The following is a 24304-nucleotide window of genomic DNA, read 5'->3' on the forward strand; positions in this document are numbered from 1 at the left end:
TACAAGGAAATACATACTACTTACTTACGATATCTTCAGCTTATATGTCCACAAAAAGAATACAAAATTGATTGGAAAAAGAAGATTGAAAACAACACATATTTAGAATAGCTCCGGGGAGAAGGGGCTGTCTGGGAAAAGCATCAACTTGAATGATGTATCGTTTCCATAAGCCGAAAGCTTAAATAGGTAAGATATCGGCCATCCTAGCTTTGGCATCGTCTGGAACTTCCCGACCAGGCACTTGCACTTTCAGAAGATTGTAGTACCTACAACAAGGTGGTTCATCAGTTTTCCTTGTCATTTCAAACTTACTATATTATGTAAGAGTAAACTCGGTCTTCAGGCCGGACAAAACCCCTACACCCAATAAGCTTCCACATTTCTACTTTAGTTTGTTGTAGAATAAATGTCTTTCCAATTCTACCTTTAATTATAAGATGAAGAAATTCATTACTTCCTCTATTAACAAGGGTAAAATTGTCATTCAGTTAATTAAAAAGGATAATAATAGGGTGCCTTTTTATTGTAGACATTTAGGATGGAGTAATTGGGAGTACAAGAAGTGCAGAAACGAGCTCAGAAAGGACATACTCAATGGGAGTGAATAAGCGGTCATGCTCTGTAATGAAAGCAAGCAAGGCCTGCATACAAAAATATACATCTGTAAATTTCCAAAATAACAGCGTGGATGTCATTGAGAAATGCACATTTCAATAAATTACCTCAACTGGCATGTTTAGCAGTTCGTAGTAAGTTCGAACATGATCCAACTTCGTTTGCACAGATTCACTATTGATTGAAGGGATGGCCGACAGAGCCTATCAGATTAATAATCATTTGGATTGTTAGGTGCATCATAAAGCTACACAATTGAAGGTCTTTTTTTTCTTTTTCCGATTAACCTAGATATCCAACCCGCTATGCGAGCCGACTAATCCCAGGGCGACCACCCGCTATGCGAGCCGACTAATCCCACGGCGACCACCCGCTATGCGAGCCGACTAATCCCAGGGCGACCACCCGCTATGCGAGCCGACTAATCCCAAGGCGACCACCCGCTTTGTGGGTAGTCCAGAGTCACCACATTTGAACCTCCTTAGCCATAAGGGGATTTTTATTCCTCCTTGGATTTGAACCTAGGACCTCCAGGCATTTTTGACCTTCGAAGCTCGAGGTCAAACCAATCGGGCACCATCCTTGTAGTTCAATTGAAGGTTTTTAAAGGTTCCTGACACACGATCACAAGAAACACGCACACACCCACACATGATAATACTCGGACTGTTGGAAAAAGAAAAAGGTGAAACTTTGGAAATTCGCAAAGAATTTGAAGATAATCTTTTTGGACAATTTCACACTTGGTTTCACTTAAAAACCAACAAAATTATTATCTGCTGGACCCCGAAAAGGTGATCAGTTGGTGCATCCCATCCCACAACTTGTAGACATTTTTTGAAACAAGGAAAGGGTAATGTAGGAATGTCAAAATTTTATACCGATGCGAATATTCCAAATAGGACTCCGTTTTTGGGGAAAGAAACTGTTAAGTGGACTCTTTTAGACTGAGGGACCAACTTTAAGCAAGCTATCTTTACTCCTAGGAAGCTTACACACAGAACACAAACCTGTTCTAGTGCAATTGTATTCCTACAAATCTGCTGAACCCCAAAAAGGTTGATGCGTTTCATCTCTGCCAAAGCCTGAAAGACAGTTTGAAATATTTATATGTCATAATCAATATAACGGTTATGATGATGCATTATGGTAGGAGGTCAAATAGATTAACAGCAGGCTTGCTGTGTGTAGACATGTTTCAGTGTGCGAGCGAGGGAATTGGTAAGATCTGCAAACTATGAAATTCTTTGAGCAGGGACTGCCCATTTGGCATATCAGAAATTAATACATAAAGATTGTGACATAATTTTAGCAACCCAAAATGAAAAAGTACAAACCTTGATGGATGCATGTGATGCAACACCACAGATTCCACCAAATACATAGTTCCGTTTTTGTGGAGCAATGAAAGGAGCAATGACCTCGTCTCTACGAGTTATCTAAGGCATCAAAAAGTTAATTAGAATATTGTGCAGGAGGTTTACGAAAATGAGAAAAAAAATGCTAATGTTTAGTGGAATAAGATGGTCTTGGAACATTTCACCATAAATGTTCATTGGAAAAAAGATGAAGGAGAAGGAAGTAAGAAGAAAAAGAGTGAACTATGTTTTCTGTCCCTGTGGTTTGTTAAAAAATGGGACTTTCGTCCCTGTAAGTGGCTTACCGTTAATCACGAGGGATGAAAACAACAATAAATTATAAACCACAGGGACGAAAACTGTAATATCAAAAGCACAGGGACAAAAATAGCATTCTTTAACAAACCACGGGGACGAAAAATGTAGTTTGCTAAAAAAACCAAGACATGATTATAGACTTTATCTATAGAAAGGAGAAACAACGCTCACCTGAGTGATTAAAGATATAACATAATCATCAGGTTCCTCAGCATCTTGGTCCTCTAAATATTCCCTTGTCGCCATTACCTGTTAACATGATACGATGTTAAAGATATCACCAATCCATTGTCTTCAATGGTGGACCATTGGACCTATAACATTACTTTACATGTGACGAACCTGCATATCGAAAACTGTTTCTAATTGCATCTCTACACGTAAAACCTTTAGGCAATCAATTGCCAGTTTTCTGTAATCCTCAGCAAATGATGCCAGATCCTTAGGAGGTAGACTGCTACTTCGTTTATGATGAAAAGGTGTCGGCTTAACATCATTTTCTACTTGATCAGATGCTTTTCCTGATGCATTCCCAAACCTGTATATTGCAGAGTGACGTAAAGCTTATATGTATACAACCAACAAAAGCATGTTGCATTGCAGAAGTCAATGGATGATGTGTAATCTGCATTCCAAAATCTCATCCCTTTGTGCCATGAGAAGTGTCATAATTTGATTTTTAGAGATCTCATATTAATTTTGTTGCTCCTTGTTTAGTAAAGCTTTAAACTCAAATTACTAAATTTTCCCTCCCAAAATCTCCAGTTAACTAAGATATTGATTTTGATCCTTGTGATCCAATTTACTACACAACTAAGAGCAAAATATTTCTTTTAGTATCTTTATTATGAATACTATATTGAAAATCTAAATTAAAATATGCTTGTCTTATTTATAAATAAGCCTAGTTTAAATCTCGCGCAAATCACAGGCCAACAACTAGTATCTAAAGAATTCAGTGTAGCACAATGGCTGTGTTCAAAAAAGCTCGCCACAACAACCGTCGTGGTGCGCAATGGCTTAAGGCTTGTGTCTCACTCCATGTTAAGCCTGTGGCACACCATAACCTAATGTGCGGTTTTTGTGACGCAATATTTGATTTGTTTTACTTATTTTAATGTCTTATTTGTTAGTTTCTAATATATAACATAATTTAAATTATTTAATGTCATTGACTTATTGAGTAATAGAAGAAAATATATGTTTATATGTATAATAATTTATATGATATAAAGATTTGCCGCAATAAGTCACGCCTTGAAAAATGCCGTGGCCTCGTCGTGGCTCCTAACGCTTGAGGCTTGATCTTGCCGCCACGCCACGCCTGACACCATTTAGAATCTGACAATGGTGAGCTTGCATATAACTTCCAATCATGTCTTTCATGGACTAAGGTGGTCCTATGGGATATATTGTCACTTCATGTTTCGAGCAATATAATCATATTATCATGTAATTTGTAGAGAAGAGGCACTTTAAGATGCTATATCCTACACTTTTGCTGGCTTTAACTTATGCACACACGAGCCTATTAAACCATAGCTTTGGGGCAAGCTACTAGGACCAGGAAGGGTCAATAATGTAAAAGTATCCTGAGAACGAAACTGAAGGTAAGTGTATTTCTTATATAAAAACTTGCCTTTCTATAGATTCAGCAATGTACTCCAACGAATCACTAAGGGAGGCCAACAATATGAGTTTGTTGTTATCACGAATCAAGGATTCCTGCAAAAGGAGATTATTGTAAGTGCCTGCTTATACACAAGTAGAGCACTAGACTAAAAACAGTTTGAACTTGGAACTTTATTGTCGAGTGTTAGTTTCAATAGCCTTCACCTTTTTTAAAGAACAGCCAAGAACCAAAAAATCATTAAGGACAACTAAAATAGAATCTGAGAACATTTAAAAGAAGAAAACCGACCTGTTTGATTGGCCTTAGTTTCATCAGTAGTTCACTCATTTCCAGCTCGATCCCATCAGTTTCAGCATCAGTGCCAGTGACATGACCATCTGCATTTGCCTGAGCAAGTGAAGTTGGCAAACACGCACTTGCTGGATGACGTCGCATCAGATTATCGATATCATGTCTTCCAATAAGCATATAACTTTGCTTCTCAAGAACTGCCTGATATATAACCAACCACAGAAAACTGAGGAACTTTAAGAATAAAAATTCACCAAGTTGAGAGAAAAAGATGAATAGATTCAACAATTCTAAAAATAGAAAATACTGGGAAGGTATTTGTATATGGGTGCGTATATATACAAGGTTAAACAAAAACCACTGAAAACACATAATTATCTCCTAACTCATACACTAAATGTATAAAATGAGAACATATAAACTTGAATGTAAGTCTTATCATGCGTTTACTTTTTCTTGGTGTCTGAGTCGCCTAAACTATGCAAAGACATGATGAAAGAGAGTTGCGCGGATGATGGAGAAAACAATGCAAATGAAGAAGAAATTAAAGAATTAGTCATGCCTCTGTATATGATGCCCGACATCTTTCGTAAGTTCTTTCAAGGAAGGTTTGCACATGCTTCACAAGGTCACCAGAAAATTTTGGCATTGCTTGAGCCCACCCAAGCACCTAGAATAATATTGTGCAAGTTAAAAACACATTAGTGTGACCAACATCGATGATGATTATAATAATGAGAACAAGGAGACAGTGAACAAGTGACTCCACAAACAAATGTCATTCTCTGTTTGCTTAAGCAAATATTAGCTTATAAACTACAATGTGTATATACAAGGAACTTCACTCATCTACTAAAATCATATGACTTGTTTGGTTGTATTATAACATCCATCATAAGCATGTGTATACTAAGCCACTAAATCACTTTCTGGTTAGTGAAAACAAGAAAGAGAAGATAAAAGAACATGCCTCTTTAGCCAGAAAATCTATGGTCAAAAGTCCTTGTAAGACAGGCCGTCCCTTAGAAACTGACGGGGAGTAAGCAGCAGCAGGATTTGCTCGTGGGCGAAATGCAGCTGGACCTACATAAAAAAATCCCAACTGGAAATTAGCTCCTCCATGAAGCAAAATAACAAAGCTAAAAGTAGAAATGAGCTTAGCAAATTACATTCTTAGTATTGCATAACTTTCTACAGCAATTATAGTGCCAAATGTTCTTTTGCATAATTTCTAGTATCAAAACAACTAAAATTGACTTTATGTCAGAATAACTTCTAAAATAAGATACCATATCATGACACAATCTTACAATTAAATATCTGAAAATTCTTCGAATCTCAAACTCAAAAAGAAGAAATAAGCAATGAATAGTATAGTAACCAAGTACTTGGTGAACAAAATGTTAAACAATGAACTGTCTATTCGTCCCATCTGGTAAACTATTAGCAACTAAATTGAAAGGTAAGGATTCATTGAACTTGCTTGATATTGCTTGTTGCACGCCTTTTCTGTAATCCACAAACATAGTTGGCAGGAAGTGATCTTTTACAAAGTTTTCAACAAACGCCAGCAACCCGTCATTCCTGCAACATAAGAGTACTGGTTGTATAAAAATACAGAAGTTAAAATAGAAGCGAATAGTGCATGATATCTATCTATGGTAGTCAAATAGATGTGCAAGCAGTTTAGTAAAACCTAAATAGAAAAAAGGGACAAGGTCAAGGTACTATAAGATGATGGTTGAATACACACGAAATCAGCACAAAGCTTACCCTAATTGAGAATACTTTTCAGGCAACATTAAAGCGATTTTATCTGTAAACTGCAAGTAGAAGGTCAATGAAGTAGAAAATATGTTACCCTGCATGGCTAACAAAAAATAGAGCAGATCTAAGTGGCCCAAACCTGTAGAACAGGACGGTATACAGATGCTGCTAGATATATGCCCTGCTCTGGTAGGAGGGAAGCTGAACCATAACCTTCTTGGACATTTTGACCTTTTCTATTCCGTCCTTGTAACCCTAAATGGTAGAAACACAGGAAAATAAGGAAGTGCAATTGTAATCCAAAAAGAAATTCTTTAGCAAACGAAAGGTTCTTTTTCCTGGATAATCCACTTGAGATGCTATATGGTAAGTGACAGTTTTACTATTCAAGGCCAGAACACCTTCTGAACATTCACATGCATAGAGGGTCCTAAATACACAACAAGTATAAAGGTTTCAAGGGTAAGAAACCAAAGGTGAGATGCTTGCGAAGGTTGACAATTTCAAGGCATAATATGATAAATATTTTCAGCAACAGAACAAAAGGAGACTATGCTTTCCATTCCAAACTGATGAGAAAAAAACTTCACAAATATAAGCAGAACACAAAGAAATAGCTAACATAAAGGCAAAGAGCAGTCTTGCATACCCTGGCTAGGAACGGATAGTGTAGCATCAGTGAAGCGAAAGGCGAATGTAAGGCCATCCTCCCTGCAACCACAAGTATTAATATTCTCTGTGTACGGAAAAAGGCTGTAAAATTATACAAGTCCCTAATGCATTAAGAATCCTTCATTTGTTTCCCCTTTAACGTTATACGGGATTTTGGCCACATCGTCATCAAGACCCCAACCCTCCAAATAAAGGATAAAGATTATAATAAATAAATAAACAGAAGAGCTCAGATACTTTCTCCAAGAGGTAGAATGCTCCAAATGCATATGAGGAGAAAAAAGCATAAAACAGAATTAAACTATAGTTTCTTGCCTCTTTTCTTTTGAAGGAGTCTTGTTTGCAAGTCTAGCTGTTTGAACAGCAGCATCAGCAGATGCAGCTTCAGGAGTTGCTCGCAAAATCTCACATATGAGTTGTTGGCATTCACTCTGTGATAGTTACCATGCAGTTTAACATCAGGAACTAAATATTGATATTCATAAGATTGGAAAAAGAGACTAGCACAACCGCCAAATAACTACCTGCAGAACCGTCATGGAAAACCCAATAGTGTAGCCTCCGGTGTCCCGAGATGCTTCAGAATCAGGGTTCCCAGATATCTCAGCCACCATAGATTTTGGTGTGTTCATGGGTGCTTGTTGAGAGGATTTTGATTCAAGAAGCTCTCCAACAACTACATGGTTATCTGAAAAATATAACAGTCGCAAATCATGATTACATCGAAACTATAGCAAGTGCACAAACACCCACCACCCACAAATTTATATATAAAGTTACTTATACTAACCAAATATCCGAACAATAGCATCCAGAATAGAATCAAGAAGTTCCTTTGCTGCAGACTGTGCCGCACCCATGGGAGCCATCACAGGCGAGACAGGGCTGACTGCCAATAGTGTTCCAGCTAACAATGTCCCATTCTTTTGTTTTTGTTTTGGTAGTTGGTAGCTCTGCAACTGTCCTTTTACATAGTGAAGACCTGTTGTAGCAGTTCGAGCAGCCTGGCCAACACCAGGCCTAGAAGAATTTACATAATCGGCTTGAGCTTTAATTTTTGATGTGATGATCTCATGAATTGTCGGTCTCAATCTTTGGCTATACATGAAAGATACAAAAAATGTGAATATCGGTGTCTAGATTTGAAACAACATAAAAAAAATGTAGCAAACAGACATATATTCTGTTAAAGTCTCTCCAGGCTTTCGAGTCAAATATCTAATCAATGCAAGTTTGTTAAAGATGGTGTGCTTATTGACAGGGAGCACGAAGAGTCAGATTTTTCTTGCTCATATTGCTTTGGTTTTTGTCAGTTTCTTTATCATACACACTCCATCTGAAAGAAATGCAACTTTTGACCCAACATCATCTTAACAGAGGTAGTTGAGTATCAGCAAGATGCCTACAATACCTTGCATTTAAGTCTCATATTAATTAACTAAACCTAGTCAACCAAAATACGAGCTACTTCATTTATTCGTACTGTTGCAGAGAGGTATTTTAACAGTGTTTTTCCAAAATGGCAACTCTGCATTTTGGGACAAAGCATTGCATTTGCATTTTCAGGGAACAAAATAAGTATCATGCTTTTGCCATCTAATATACATCATCTCATATAAGTCCTCTATTCACATCAAGCCAGTTGCCATTTATTAGATAGACAGATATCCACAACTAACAATTATTTTTCTTTTCCAATCATTCAACCACCAAGATGATCTTACACCCTTTGGTGCATGGTGTTCAGGACTTCAGGTCTAGAAACTAACAACTCGAAGAACATCAAACAAACTCTCTCCTGGCAGCATCTCCATACTCACGGTATTTTACATGAGGTTTTTCTTTCTTATTCTTAAGAAAGTCCACGGGATGAGTTGTTACAGTTTCTTTAAAGGATGGCTGCTTCCGACCCAGCCTCCTAGTTGTCATAGAAGGCAGAAAACTTATGTGGCTTGTTGCAGCTATTGCCCTATGGATGCCCAATGTAATAACTTCATTGGATTGGATTCTGAAACAAAAGAAACATTTCCCATATCAAGATTGAAAACTTTACACAATTTCATGTTGACTTCTCATTCCTTCTAGGTTTCTTGATTTTTACCACCAGTGTTCTCTTCATACTTCTCATTGTATTTGCTTCCATTTGTCACTAAAATTCCTTTGGTATTTTGATTCATATAGATTTATGTAGTATGTAATACAACCAAGTACACAGTGAAAAACCTTACATGATCTGCTAAGAGGAGAAAGTTCATAGTCATCCAAATGCATGAGAACTATGTTTCCTTTTCAGGAAGGAATATTAGGAGAATCAAAATACCATGAATAAATCTGCACAAATGTATTTACTTCCCAAAAATTTATTGCAAGGAGCATGAATGTAAATTATAGCAGCAAAAAGGAGCATCATAGACAGACAATATACCAGATTATAGCACCAGCAGCTGCAACTTTGCCAAGCATGCAAAGGCACTCAACCATGGTCTGCAAATACTTCACATGAGGAAGAGATTCACTTTTTCTCATTGTTTCCTACAATTAATCAGAAACCCAATATTATGCCTATTAAAGAAGAGAACCTTCTAGAATTTTACTGGCGAAGTTAGAAAGCTTGCACAGTTCATACAACAAATTCATCAGGAGTGGATTCTGAAAGCCATGTTGGAAGACGAGGAATATTCTTCATATCCTTTCCATTATTGTCAGCACCATCCTGAATGTCAAGTGTGCCATCGTCATCATGGCCGTCGTATGAGGAACTGAAATTAATTGAAAACAGAAACAAAAAGTGGCCACGTGCGTGAGTAAGCAAATGATATCAATAACCTTCAATTGTACCAAATTATTCTAAAATTATATGCTCATTTATGAAAAACTAAAGGCACTAGCATAAAAAAGTATACTCATTTATGAGTTCTTCCAGGTAACAGAAAATATCATAAAGATAAGTAGAGAACCCTGCACTTCTTTGTCCTTCTTAAGAATTCAGTTATGGAATTTCACCTACATCTGAAGTAAATTCCAAAAGTACTATTTTTCAGTGAGTTGGCTTTTGAGGGGGAATAATTTCCTATCTTATTAGAATTAAGAGAAGACTAACTAAAACTAACAAACATAGACGAAACTTATCCAATAAGTCCAACATTTATTCCTTCAGATGTGTCAATTGGGCAAATACGCCCATAGTGACTAGGATGAATATCTTGTATTGGAAAAGTAGCAATATAATGTATGGAATGAGTTTGACTATYGATTCATTAGTAAAAAACCCTCTCCAATTTTTGAATTGTCGAAGCAAGAACTTTATAAACATTCACAAAGATTCCCAAGCTAGAGAAAGAAGGTCTAGCCATCATTTGAAAGCTTTTGGATAATGCATTGATAAGATTATTAATAACCAGATAAAGAGTAAAAATAGCACAAAGGACTAAAGAAAGAAGCATTTGCTACAAGATGAACTCATTCATACATGCTAAAGTAGTTTATAGCTGAAATGGGATCCACACAAAATCAGCGAAGTGTAAGAGAGGTTCCCATAGAATTGTCATTAAGAACTGAGATTTCATCTTACCCTCCATCAACAGAACTAGCAAATCCAGATGCACCAACATGACTGTCACCTTTCTGCAATCTGGTTCTCCGGGAGAGTGACTGTGAATTATTCATTGAAAAAGCAGCAACTGTGGTGGTGGGAATAACATCATCCTTCTCATCCATACTAGGGGTAGCTGAGCTGCACTAAAAAATTATCAGTTCTACAAAATCCCTCTTTCTAGCAGCATCTTTTTTAATATGGTTGCTGCCAAAATCCGAATAACAATTGATAAAATGCAAGCCATAGCAAGCAAGAAGAAGATATATTTGATGCCAAAGCCAATGGATGCTCCTTTAGCTGCAACAAGATATTGGTACTGACAGCATGTAACATATAATTATAAATGGTGTGTCCATGTATGCTCGTATTTCCATGCACTAAAGATATAAATAGGATTTGTTGGGTAAGATTTATTAGCAAATCTCTTACATAACAAGTTGTAATTGAAACTGAATCACGAGGGACTAGGAAAAAGATCTCAATAATTGAACTTAAATCATGCAGACAGATTCTTAGTGTAGGAGCTAGGACTTTAAAAAAGGGCGTAATGGTGGCTAAAAGGTAAAAGGTAACTATGGCCAGATTGAGATACTGACTGCCGTGGGACTAGCGATGAGACACTGGTCTATGAAGCAAGCTGTTAGGGAGATATCCAAACGGCATACTGCTGAAATATACCATAAACATGAAAAGAAAGAAAGATAGTAGATTCCCTTGCCTTGTACTTCTTATTTAGAGAGTACCCGGGAATTTTATATACTTAACCCAGAACTTGGACAAATTTTTATACAAAACAAACACACAGATCCTGCATTTGCTTAGAATCATATTCTATCTGAAATGTGAAGCAATAACTTAGTCAAAGGAGACATCAATTGTCAGTTAGAACTGCATGTGATTTGCATCTCTTGCACAAAAGGATGCCACAGTTCTATGTGACCAATCACTTGAGAGAGCATTGGATGATCCACTTAAACAGCCCGAAATGAACTTAGGGGGAAGAACAACTTCAATATATTCTCTCCGCATTTATTGCGAACAGGGTGACAAAATGAAAATTCTTTATATGATCTACAAGCATGAAATAAATTCGGAACCCTCCAACATGTCAGGTAGAATGGTGAAGAAATCCTGCAAAAAAAATCAACCCCACGGCTGTTTCTCCATTTTATTCTTTCCAAAGTCTATAATATCCCAAAACGTTAAAGGTCTCAATGAAAGATCCCACTGAATTGAATTGGGTTCATCTACAAAATAGTTGTCAAATAGTCGTTTAGAGGGACTTGTTTTCATTGTTAGTCCCTCCCTATGAAGAACAAATTAACACCTCAGGTTTCTTTTCTTAGTCTTTACTAATACCAATGAATACATCCCCTGGCCAACTTAGATCACATATCAATGTCCTCATTATATATTATTCTCAGCTTATAATCCTTAGTGCTGCCCCCACAGTTCCTTTCTGAAATTAATTCTTTGAAGAAGCAAAAGGGAAAATCTTGAAGGAGTCGCAGATAAAAGATGTGCTTATGTAAACATAATTTTTTTCAGACTTCAGGAAGCTTGGTCAGGTTCAGCCTATATTTTACTTGTTGAGTAACTTTTAGCCCAGCTATAATTCTAAATATTTTACTTAAATATAATTTTATTAATTAAATTTAACGATGTCTTCTACATTCTTTGTCATCTGAAATTACTTCGACAGGTCTCAGCTAATGTTCTCTCTTTTTCCCGTTTGTGATGTCTAACTTATAAATAAAGAAATTGAAAAAAAAAATGAACTGACAGGAGTTGAAAACATTAATGAAGCAAACAATCTTAAGCACATCTAGAACCAGTCTCCAGATCAGCTTTTTGCGCCTTTCACAAAAATATTAAAGAATCTCCTGAATAGGGATTTCTGATATCGGTCTATAATAAACCAAACCAAACCAAATGAACCCGGTATACCCCACAAAGAGGTGGGATTTGGGAGGGTAGCATGTATGCAAACCTTGCCTGGGATAGAGAGACAGCATCTACAAGTCAATATTGTTATCTGATAGCTTATGGAGTACAAAGTGGGTAACATATTCAGGAGGGTATTTTGGTAAGTGTGTAGTAAACCATATGTGTTCCATGGTAACTCTCTTGATTTGACATTTGAGAGTTGAAGAAACCACTATACAAAGTTCACCTATCCTAGATTCTTACTTAAAATTGTGACCACATTAAACCATGCAAGAGTGCCATAAAAATATGGCGTTGCACAGGTAAAATAATTCATGGTAAATTTTGAATTCAAAATACGGAATTGAAGCATATGGGGTTGGAGAGAGTAATTGTAATGAGATAAGACAATGCCCAACACTATTTCGGCCCTTCCCATCCATGAGATCAGTAACATTGAAGAACATGGAAAGAAGCAAGTAATCATTGCAAAAAATGATTTAAGCAGAAAAATCAGAATTACCTATATTCACCGGTATTATAAAGATGAGCATGCAAAGCTTCCAGCACTTTGTAAAAGAGAACTCCACGCAATTTTGTCAGCTCAGATCGGACATCTTGAAGAGCACCAACCTGACCAAACCAACTAGGATGTAAATTTTCTAAGTTAAACTTAAACCTGTCTCAAAAGTCAAAAGGGAACCAAGTATTTAGATGCTTAATTTCATGTCTCCTTTAACATGAACCAAATTAGAACAATAGTGTAATTTTCACTCCTATGCGTTCGTCCTCTATTACATATTTGAAGATGAAAGATTGAAGTTATGATGTTCAAGTCACCAAATATGTCAAAAGGATGGCTTCTTTATCCTCCTATTATAGTTCTTATCTCAGAAACCTTTTTTGTGAATATGCACTTGCATTATCCCTTTAACATCTGTAATCAAGGGCTTGTAAACCTTGATCAACAGCAAGTTGGTAAACCTCCAATCCGGTTACATACACTAGGAGGGGTGTTAAGTAATTTGGGGTGTTCAATAAGTGGAAACAGAAGACTAGAATAAAGAAAGTGAGTTAGAGGCACTTTTGTAATTGGTAGTTGAGTAGTCTGTAGTAGCAGTGTATGAGTTGTAACTGGGTCAGAGTAAGTATTCTGTTTTGTACTCCCTTGGAGAGATCTCTGACCTCTCGAATGTCAAGGGTTTTCAATAGCATTCGATTAATTCCAGAAGCTTTTGCTGATTGATTCCACTTTATAACACAAGTAAAATAACAAATTCATTGTGCTAGGTTTTCACCTTGAACCACGGTAAGGTATCATACCTAGCATCTCTCTACAAAGTAGGGTGATGATCTAGAACCTTTTTAAATAAATTTAAATTTTACTCACCGTCTGAAGTCCCTCTCTTTCAAGCATTCTAGCTGATTGGACATGCAACTGAACTGCTGCGTAAAACTGATGATCATCAATAAGCTTGTTAATACGAGCTGGAACCTGAAACATATGAACAGTTGCAATCCAAGATCTTTAGTCTCCTAAACATGCAGCAGAAAATACAATTATATAAACTACAAAAAGTGAGCATTGCAGCCTGATGGGAAACAGGAAGCAAGCATATAGGCTTCAAACTTAGATGAATGCTAAACCATGTCCTGTTTCTTGAGTCATACTTTTATCAGCATATGATTAGAACAAATTGTAAGAGAAGCAACTAAACAAATATGGTAAAGCAGAATAGCACTTCATTTAAATAGCTACAATAAAAATCTTATCATCCCTATAAAACCAAGTTTCATCCTATAAAAAGGTTATTAATGTGAGTGAGGGTATGTGTTTGTATTTCTCCCCTCAGTTTGAAACAGACCTCCCCAGAAGGTAATTTTATTGTGGCCGATTGGCTTAGCTCTGGATCCTCCCTGCTTGCGGAAATGAATGAATCTATGTCCTAATTGGACAGTGAAAAGATGATCATTGATTCCTAAGCTTAAGCTCCGACCAAAACAACAATACAAATCATGAAATACGCCATTTAAAATTTGGCAGAGCCTATATTTATCTTCTTTGACAAGCGCAGTTTATGTATAGATCAAAACTTAAATATTAATTACAGATACTAGCTAGACTTACAGTCAACAAACACACTAGATGGGTTTGATGACAGAAGCAAACCCTTTTTTTCAACATTAACCTCAGCAACAGGAAAGAGAAGTTCAGTAAAATTTACAACAGAAGAGTTTTTTTCACACTGTTGATTGTGATGTAATAATGCTCAAGAGAGATGCCTTAGGTTATATTGAGTGTGACGCTCAGAAGATCCTCGATATCCCAGGTGTGAAGTTCAGAATCCCATGTTTTATTTGTGTTTTGCCTTAAATACACCCTCTTTAAAATCTTGTCCAGCATCATACAAGGTTAAATCTTTCTTGAAGCAAAAGAAATAATGAAATACTAGATGGAACAGTTAATAAAGTTAAAAGGCGACACAAACCTTAGCTATGTTCTCGATTTGATCTAGCAAGGAGATTATGTGCCTCAATGTCATGGAGCGATACCAAAGTTGATGCAACTGTTTATTACGAGCACCGATAACTCTTTTTGCATTACCCAAATCAACTTTTAGAGTCCGGATACTCTGAGTAGACTCACTAAATAACCTCAATATCTGTGAATAATTCTGAATTGCTCTGTTGAATCCACCATGATAAGTTTGAACAACTTCATCCACAACTTCCTCAACAATATCACTCTGGTCTTTCAATGCTTGGATTTCAGTCTCTCGGTCTTTTGAGGTCAAGATATGGACAACATGAGGTAACGAATCAAATCGTGCTACAGTCCAGCTCTCATCTACATTCTCGAGATCATCTCTCAAATACTGCAATAGAAAGAAACCATATATTAATATCAAACTAGATACTTCTACCATTCCAGGTAATACACACTTAACTATTTAGTCCTCGAAAATATACATACAGTTCTAATGATCTATAACAATCTTATAGCCAACTCTAAAAAGATAATGATGGTGTGCAGAGAACATTTTATCCCCAACTTTAAACTGCTATCTCACCACTATTACCCCCCCCCCCTCCCCAAAAAGAAAAAAACAGATCACTACCATTCTCAGTCAAGAGGCACGGGTCGAGTATCATACTTAAATTCAATGGAATTCCTCACTGTTCTAAGACTAAAAGCACCTTAAACTACATGACAAAGAAGGGATAAATACATTGGTGCAAGGTTAAATTGGAACTAACCTCTTTATCTTTAGGAACAGGCAATCCATCAAAGAGTCCCATAGCTCGAAATAGCTAAACAAACAAATCGAATTCAAAACAGGTCCCGGCCACAAATCAAAATTCTGCGAGTAAAGAAGAGATCAATTATATACAAATATATATATATATATATATATATTGCAACCCACTTGTGCGGAAAAGTCCGTTCACGAACGGCGAAGAGGATATAATAGCGATTGCTTACCGGAAAACAAGAGGAAGATGATGGTGATCGGAGGATCTGGAGGGAGGAGAGAGAACTAGAAGAGCTTGGTGGAGCTCCAGCAAATGGAGAAAAAGGGGGCACTGACAATCTTGTAACTATATGTATTCAACCATGGTTGAGTTTTCGAACTGCTGACCCTGACCAATCTCCGTCTGACTCAACACCATATCAGGACTCCGTAAACCTTCTACCGAACCGCGTCTAATGCGACAGGGTCAGGGGTAAAACAGTCCTTCCATTTTCTACGTACATAAAAAAAAAAAAACAAAATTAAATTACAAATTTCGTCCTTATGGTTATACAAAAATTACGGATTGGATCCCGTACTCTAATTGTGTTAACTAACCCTCCGTTAAGTGTCCACCGCGTGAGGGTAATTTGGTCCTTGCAATTTCTTTTTAATGAATTTTTTATAATACAAACCTAGATATGCCACTTGTACAAATATATGAAGCTTTTAAGGAAGAAAACCCAAAAACAATCGGCTTGTTTCATCCTCCGGCCACCGTCCCCATCACCGGTGTCATTCCGGTCATCTACTCCGGCAACTCACACACACAAACAACATAACCCAAAACCATATCGGTTTATAAAGTAAAACGGAAACCCAAATCGGTCTATAAAACGAAACCATATTTGTTTAAGAGCAAAATCAAATAGAAAAAATAGAACTGAAGCGGAACTAAAATTGGAACATAACAACAACTCAAACTATAGAATGGGTTTACACCCTTGAGTTCATCGACAAACCAAAACCAGATCCATATCTGGTGTGCATCGAGATTTTTATCGAGTTCTTTAGGTTTTTCTTCATTGTTTTACTTGATTGGTTGGTTAATATAATACCCGTCGAGAGAGAAAGGTTCAAACGAGAACATTCATATTTTATGAAAATACAAAAACACTTCTTGTCCTCCAAATTAGTTAACACTTAATAAAACATAAAATAAATGAAAATAAAAATTAATTAACTCATAATAAAAAATATAATCCCTTAAATTTTGTTATTATTATCGGAGACTTTTTATATCGATGTGTTCTTGTTGATAATGATATGATAATAATATGATAATGATTTGATAAATTGAAGATTGTTTATAATGTGATTTTGATGTGATAATCATCTAATGATCATGTCAGTTTTGTTGTGATAATCGAAACCAATGGTGATCATGTCTACATTGATCGACCTTTATGTTCATTATGTGATGTTGTGATAATTATTTGATACTGGTTTAGCGTATTATTTGTATGTGATTTTTTAGAGATAAGAATGTCAATAAAATTACAGATAAATACGAAATTAAACACATGATTATCCTTAATTAATTACTTTATTTTTTTAATTTAAATTGTGGGTTAAATATTTGGAGGACCGTAAATGTTCTCACATTCTCATAAAAATGGAGGTGTTCTCGTATGAACCTCCAACTATATATAGAGAGATGAGTTGTTATGCAATCTTTTACATTTGTACAACTCAATCTCAACCGTCCATTTAATATGATGAATATATGATTTTATAAAAGTTCTGATTGTTTTCTAATATAAAATATTGATCATAATTAATGAATCATAGTCATCATTCATAAACATTCAAATCATAATAAATGAACTCTCATCATTTCCATAAATATTTCAATTGATTGGGTTGCATAATTGCATTGGTTGTATAAATGTGAAGGGTTGCATATGAAACATTCCACACACACACACACCCATATATATATATATATATATATATAGAGAGAGAGAGAGAGAGAGTTAGGTTATTTTGTTAACTCAATTTTTAATGTCAACTATGTTAACCTAGTAGACCAATGGGATTCATTGTTCGTAGTAGGTTCCAATAAGATATTGATTATGAGATGATGGACATAAGGGTAGATTATACATACAAACAACCTCTTAATGTCGTTCTTTTATCATTAACTTGAAAACTAGAATTGGAGGGGTGCGTCAGGCCAACACAGTAGTGCAACACCAAGACGACAGTAAAGACCTCAATAGCAAGCTATTGTGATAAATCTTTCCCCATAAAAAATAAAATTAATATCGAGTGGACCAATGGTCCACATAACAGATATTAAACTGATAAGAACAGATACTACACTTGATCTTAGCCAAAAGGCCGAGAAAGGTATGCCTTCTCCCTACCTGCACCTTGGTTTTTATATGCGTCCCTCTGGACTTTGTAGCCCTTACTCAGATGATGTGGGACTCCCATCCACTCTTTACAGACGTTGGATGAAGCAAGCAATACGCCAATCTTCCTATTATATTATTTAATTTAATTTTGTTTCAAAATTATCACTTCGAATTTCGAACCTCAACATCTTGCTGCTCATGGTGTATCGACACCAGGAAGACATCCTCTCATAGACTTGACTCGAGTCTTGTCATGATCGCACACTCGATAAAAGAGCTTTACAAACGGCATTGCCCTTACCTTTTATAAAATTAACGAACAACAGTTTTTTATATCGACAAACCTATTCTAAAAATGAGCACTTTCCTTCGAGCATTCAATTCACATTTTTAAATCAGTCATTGATGATGCCATGTGAATCTCTAGTTGTAATATATTAAATAATTTTAGTTATACATTATACTTGTATCATTTGATGATGCCATGTGAATCTCTAGAAACATGTTAAATGTATGGCTAACCCAATAACGAAAGTTTCGTAAGGAGACTGGAGCAAACTACCACGAGACATAAGACCTTCTTCCTAAAGAGATTCGATTTGGAACTATTATATGTCCAAGGTTCAATCTTGAAATTTTTTCATTAATATTAACTATTGATTATTTAAAATTATTATTAATCATATCAATTATTTTTTAAAATATTATTCAATATACTAGTTATCAGAAAGAAAATTTAACAATTCTAATAATGTTTATGTAAGATACATAAAAATTAAAATTATACTTATTTTGTTTTATAGATAATAAAATCGTGTTAGATGATTTTAATAAAATATTTTTTGATTATTAATTCTAGTTTTTGAAAAAAAAAATACTAATTAATTAGGATATGTGAAGTTGACCAATTTTATTTTTATTTATATTATATGTAATGGTTATTAAAAATTATAATGTAGATTTTTTTTTCTAAAATTTGTTTTAACAAAATTCAAAATTTATAATATATATAATAATCAATTGAAAATTATTGTTATTAACATATTATGTTATTTTAATTTTTCTTTACTTAAGGGGTCGTTTATTAAACGCTTACCCAGTAAGTGCTTATTGGATAATTTTCCTTACCGGATGAATATGGCAAGGGTCAAAAATCTTACCCGGTAAGAACAATGATAAAGATGAAGAGTCTTACTCGGTAAGTGATGGTGATAACTCTTACCTGGGTAAGCGCTTACCGCGTAAATTATTAAATACAATATCATTTTGATATACTACAATCTTATCAGGTAAAATAAATTACAGTGTTGACTCATAACAGTAAGCACTTGCCGGATAAGCATATAGGTAAACGGCCCCTAACTTGCTTGCATTAAGATATTATATTATTAAATATTTGTTTTAATCATATTACAAAATATCGTAATTGACTAATTTTTCAAGATGTATTTTTTGATCATTTACATGTTTATCAGCTAGTTTTGTCAAATATGATTTATTTTCCAGGTCGCTTATTAGATAGTTTGTCAAACATAACCCAAAAAGGTTTTAGCCGGTCCAACTCCCAAAGGGTACCATTTGAAACAATTTTATTGCGGTTTTTTTGTTTTTTTATTAAATTTTTGTATTTTGGAACTCGAAAAACCAAATTAAAAGTACTTTTCAATTAAATCATCCAACCAATCAAATTTGAAGTTTTTCATGTTTGATATTACACAAAAAAAAATGATTTGATCATTGAAATCGTATCAAATGACAAATCAAACTTAAAAAAAGGTTACGAAAACATGGAAAATGTTACTAGTGAACAAAACAAAACAGTGTTTAGATCACTCATCAAGATTTATTGACATACGAGCCAACCATCATTTAGATTACACTGATTTACAAGCCAATCATCAATTAGATTACCCAACAAGATGAACAGATTTACGAGCCAATTCTTAGTTTGCGGAATATGAAACCATCCAAGATGATAAATATCCAAGGTCAAGACCACGTCCATTGCTCACATTACATGGAAGAAACACCAGTTGTGCTTTCAGAAAGTGATCCCTTTGCCCACCTTTTTAGCATGTTTAGAGCTGCCTTTGGTTGATCCATAGGAACCATATGACCCGCATCATGAACCTGTTGCATTAAACCAGAAATGTCAAACACATAATTCAAAGTTTAAAATACCAACAGCTTCACTCTAATTACAAAGTGTTCTCTAATAAGATAATTTATTTCTTGTGCTATATTAGATTGTGCAGCTTCATCGATAGAACTTTTTAAGTAGTATTGTACAAGACTCAAAAGTTTGTTGGTCTTATAAATGTAAATCCTATTAAGCACTTTATTAGGTTTAGATTTTTTTATAAAACCCATTTTATTGTAGCAGGTATCAGGTCCTAACTTCCTTCCCAGGCTTCAGAAAACACACATGCTAGAGGGGTACCTTAAGGAAAGTGAGTGGGCCATGGGTTTTGAATAAGCCAGCTTCAGAACCACCAACCATGAAAGGAACATCAGCAGATGCACCAAACTCTTTCTGACCACTCCATTCCATTGCATGAACCCATCTTGAATTGCCTGAACACATAAATTTATACAGATGAACAAGAATTAGATCAGTGATTTAACCATGTTTCTAATGATTTAACTTGGGCCGATGAGCACTAACCGAGCCAGTTGCAGATGAGGTCGTATTCTCCGGCATATACGAGCAACTTAATCCCATCTTCGAGGAGGTGAGGGATACCAGCTTCAAGATTCCTCATCCAGTCCATGATCATGGCCTGATATACAACAGGGCTGCAGGAAACAAAATCTATGTCACCCACTCCAAGAGCCTCCTTAACAGATTTCTTGCTAAGTAGGTTCTCCATGTTTGAAAAGTCATAGCAGAGGCTGCCCTCACACTCCTTTCTGATGTCATAATGCTGCATATTAGAAGTGATTCATATTTGGTTAGTATGCTTCATTGTTATATAGGTACTCATACTCATGGATTCTTGCATATTTATAGCTTTAGCATAAGATGTTTTTGTCGAATAGCGTTGTCACAAAAGGTCTCCATTAAAGCAAAGATATTCAAATATTGTGACTAAAATAGAGAAGAAATTGAGTTTCTTTACATTGATATTGCCAGCGACAGACTTGATCGAGCTAAAGATGGTGTTGCAAGCCAAGTATGCAGCCATACAAGCTATTGTTCCATCAGTGCCTGAGAAAAGAGCAGAAAGGATTCAATCTAGCAGGGTAGAACAGATCTACAGAAGCAACAGCAATATTTAATATGATATTACCACAAAGTTTAATTGCTGTCTCGCACGCTGGAAGTTTCGTGTTGATGTGTTTGTAATCAGACTCCTTAATTATTCCCATGTCTAGGGCATAATCAGTATACGCCTTGTACTGAACTAGTGGATCAGTGAGCCCATTTCCAATGGCAAATCCCTGTGGAATAACTCAAAAAGTAAAGGCACCAACTAAAATGATAAAACCCATGTTCGTTGTTAAAATATGTGGAACCCCTTTAATTTTCTCTCTAAAAGAGTCCTTATAGAGATGGTCCGTGTCTAGCCACTGTGAGACTCCAACATTAGTTAAGAGAACATTAAGCCCAAAGAGATACCTTCAGGTTTATATGGATTCCTTCCTTGGCTTTGTTTCCTTTGTTGACTCGAGCAGCAAAAGCAGGAATATAATGACCAGCATATGATTCTCCAGTTATATAAAAGTCATTCTTTGCAAATTCAGGATGCTCTTTGAAGAAGGCCTAAATCATAACACAATCACTAATCTTAATGGCTTTTCAACAAGATATTTGGAGTCGTGAATGGCCACAATTCTGCCAGGATTAGACATGCAATTTTCTAGTTCGGACATGAAAGTTCAAGGATTACTGTTGATATGCTATCAAAAGCTTCAAAAGATAACAATACAGACTTTAGATGATTTGAGATAATTGAGGGTGATCAAACAAAAGGAACAAAACTTTATCAAGAATCATTTATATAGGTCTTTTGTGTGCACACATATTCTTCAATGTTAAAGCTAAAAAGGAATGTCATCTAAACTGTAGCTTCTAGAAGTCCAATAAACAAAATCTTGAATCACATATAGCACTTCTTAATGGTGGAACCTGTAAGCGAAACAGGATAAAAAGGAAGCCAAACACTATTATATGTATGTTCCAATTTAAAGACTAAGAATGCATGACAGTTAAGGAATTATGGAATGATAAGACTGATGATTTCACAAATCGCAAGGTTTAAGAGTCATATAGGTCACTGCCAGAACCATTTTGATGAAGGCATATTGCTGCATGGTCACATACAATTAAGATCAAGAAAGGGAACAAACCTGTAAAAAGTCATACAGGTCATCACTCACACCCTGTTCATTGTGGCGAATGTCACGGTTATCAGAGCTATAACTAAAGCCGGTTCCAGTAGGCTGGTCAACATACAATAGGTTTGATGCCTGAATATCAACAAAACAAATAATGCTGTGTGGTAAGTCATAATATAAACATACGCAGAATGAACAATGCAAAAACACCAAGTTCAACWCCTTATAGCAACATCGACTCTAGAACATGGAAAACCAACATTTAAAACATCCATAGGAAGGAATTGGCTGGAGAAATCTTTGTATGTGGCTCTTGATACGAGATTAAATAAAAAGAAGCTCATGAATCATTAYCAAGCATTATGATGATGCAATGGTATGATTGTTGAGCATGCATCTTCTATTGACAATATGCAGCAASTGAAGATTAAATATCAAGAAAACCTTAATTTCTCACCTTTTTTARCATTGCAATRAAATGACCCTGAACAAACTTATATGAGCTGTAAGAGCTCCTCAGAAAATTACAATGAAAAAACTAAAGATTCATTTCCCTCTTACATCACTCCAGAAAAGCGAAAATGGAGATCCCTTTTTTCTCCTTAACAACTATGCAAATCTACAACTAATGTAAACAAAAATTCAGTTCAAGATATCTCAATCACGTATTCATGTGTCAACTAATATTGGGTGATGCGTAATTTTTGAAAAGGAACCAATGTTAAAATATTACATAAACAAGATAAAAGTACTGAACCCATATAGAAATAAACTGAATAAAACCATTGTCACCTGATCCCATCCATACTCATTCCAGACAAGAGAAGAGTTCTTTTCAATTTTGAAAGGACCATTTTCATAAAAGAGTGCAAGCTCGCTGCTACATCCTGGCCCTCCAGTTAGCCAGATAACGACAGGGTCTGTTTTGCGACTCCGTGATTCGAAGAAAAAGTAAAACATCCTACAAAACCCAAATATGCTTCTTAGATGCTATGATAAACAGGACTAACCCTTTTAGAAAGCAGAAACAGATGATATGAAGTGCGTATATTAAGAAAGAAAAACATCATAGCAATAGAGTTGACTGATTATCAATAATAAAATAAGAATAAAAATTCATGATATAGTGACAAACAGCAGATCTGCATCCAATTTCTACAGGCAGGTGATATTACAAAGGCTTTTTGCTCTATCATGACAATAAGCCTAACTGATGAATAAAACAAAAATATGTATGTGTGATCCATAACCTAGCACACCATGTCTCCATTTCCAAATAGAAAACTTATAACACGGAATGAATGAACAAAATGTCTCTCTAATATTCCAAGTCTGGCATTGTTTTCAATAGAATTCTGTTTACAGTCACTTCTAGCTTCTAAGTTTGAGATCCCGTTACCAAAAGTAATAATAAACCCAGGTTCAAAATCAGCAAGATGTTCGACGTACAAAGTACAAACATCTAAAAAAAACTTCAGTCAAGCATAATCACGAATTCATAAAAATTGAAAAAGAACACTATAAAAGGAGAAGTAAGTTAGTACCGAGCAGCATGAGAATGTTCAATCTGATAATAACCAGCGTGATGACCTAAATCATCAACAGATATGCCATTTGGATCGACTAAATTGGGAAACTTAAAACGTTTCTCAACTATCTTCTTCTGCTGAAAACTCGACGATCGCAACCCATCATCGTCCTCAACGATGTTGATCGAGCGTTCTGGGAACAAATTGAAGTCCCTGATCATCTTCTTGGCTAGAGTCGATGGAAAGCTAGGGTTGTCCAAACTAAGAGTCGTCGTCGAAGCAAGAGGTGCAAGAAGAAGAAGAAGAAGAGGGAGAAGAAGCATCAAATTCTCCATAATTAAGAGAAAACTTCAAGATTTGAAGAATTACAGAGATGGATGAAGGATTATATAGTGAAGTGCAGGGTTTGATGATGGAAAGGGAAAGGAGTGAAGAAGAAGGGAGTGCGTGTTACTTGTGTCTTGTGCGGAAGAAACGGTGACGTATTGCTTTTCTTCATAAGAAACTGCTTTTGCTTTAAAAGGCGGGAACCGTATTGCTTGGAGTGTTCTTCTACCATCTCATCCAACAAACTTTTGTGTTTTATTAAGTAGAGCGAATTATAGA

The 24304-nt window shown here is 35.7% G+C and overlaps 2 protein-coding genes and 1 non-coding gene across 4 annotated transcripts; all 3 read right to left on the reverse strand.

Annotated features, from left to right (window-relative positions):
• Window positions 1–4: 4 nt before the first annotated feature.
• LOC112512823 (exocyst complex component SEC8) lies at window positions 5–15803 on the reverse strand. 2 transcript variants are annotated; one of them, XM_025118963.1, is made up of 26 exons: window positions 15663–15803; window positions 15437–15540; window positions 14668–15054; window positions 13569–13673; window positions 12702–12811; window positions 10229–10390; window positions 9284–9416; window positions 9083–9189; window positions 7448–7755; window positions 7182–7345; window positions 6973–7088; window positions 6635–6696; window positions 6125–6240; window positions 5992–6041; window positions 5702–5802; window positions 5189–5301; window positions 4781–4888; window positions 4216–4419; window positions 3934–4019; window positions 2637–2832; window positions 2466–2543; window positions 1956–2057; window positions 1629–1703; window positions 726–821; window positions 595–644; window positions 5–269 (listed from the first exon to the last, which is right to left on the reverse strand). In XM_025118963.1, exons 2-26 carry the CDS (start codon window positions 15476–15478, stop codon window positions 182–184), a joined length of 3159 nt encoding a protein of 1052 aa, XP_024974731.1. In that variant the 5' UTR covers window positions 15479–15540; window positions 15663–15803; the 3' UTR covers window positions 5–181. The 2 variants fall into 2 exon arrangements, with proteins under 2 accessions (XP_024974731.1, XP_024974736.1); XM_025118968.1 differs by lacking the exons at window positions 14668–15054; window positions 15437–15540; window positions 15663–15803 and having other exon boundaries at window positions 10229–10385; window positions 13569–13660.
• Window positions 15804–17633: 1830 nt separating this feature from the next.
• Window positions 17634–17827, reverse strand: LOC112503458. Its single transcript, XR_003067986.1, has one exon. It is a non-coding gene; the product is annotated as a U2 spliceosomal RNA (small nuclear RNA).
• Window positions 17828–19612: 1785 nt separating this feature from the next.
• LOC112515619 (serine carboxypeptidase-like) lies at window positions 19613–24143 on the reverse strand. The gene is made up of 9 exons (XM_025122524.1): window positions 23714–24143; window positions 22962–23130; window positions 22182–22301; window positions 21451–21594; window positions 21122–21272; window positions 20951–21039; window positions 20497–20755; window positions 20272–20405; window positions 19613–19961 (listed from the first exon to the last, which is right to left on the reverse strand). The coding sequence occupies exons 1-9, from the start codon at window positions 24031–24033 to the stop codon at window positions 19845–19847; spliced, it is 1503 nt and encodes a 500-aa protein (XP_024978292.1). The 5' UTR covers window positions 24034–24143; the 3' UTR covers window positions 19613–19844.
• Window positions 24144–24304: the final 161 nt, after the last annotated feature.

The sequence above is a fragment of the Cynara cardunculus genome (genome assembly GCF_001531365.2).
Source record: "Cynara cardunculus var. scolymus isolate 2C chromosome LG 1, CcrdV1, whole genome shotgun sequence".
In the NCBI taxonomy this organism is placed as follows: Eukaryota; Viridiplantae; Streptophyta; class Magnoliopsida; order Asterales; family Asteraceae; genus Cynara; species Cynara cardunculus.

Coding starts and splice junctions, on each gene's coding strand:
- LOC112512823 (XM_025118963.1), bottom strand. CDS start 15,478: ATGGGACTCTTTGATGGATTGCCTGTTCCTAAAGATAAAGAG. Junction 4,420..4,780: donor GTCGGGCATCATATACAGAG/GCATGACTAATT, acceptor GTTATATATCAG/GCAGTTCTTGAGAAGCAAAG. Junction 2,058..2,465: donor TTATATCTTTAATCACTCAG/GTGAGCGTTGTT, acceptor TTGATGCCTTAG/ATAACTCGTAGAGACGAGGT.
- LOC112515619 (XM_025122524.1), bottom strand. CDS start 24,033: ATGGAGAATTTGATGCTTCTTCTCCCTCTTCTTCTTCTTCTTCTTGCA. Junction 20,756..20,950: donor CTGTCGCTGGCAATATCAAT/GTAAAGAAACTC, acceptor TCTAATATGCAG/CATTATGACATCAGAAAGGA. Junction 19,962..20,271: donor GCCCACTCACTTTCCTTAAG/GTACCCCTCTAG, acceptor TTAATGCAACAG/GTTCATGATGCGGGTCATAT.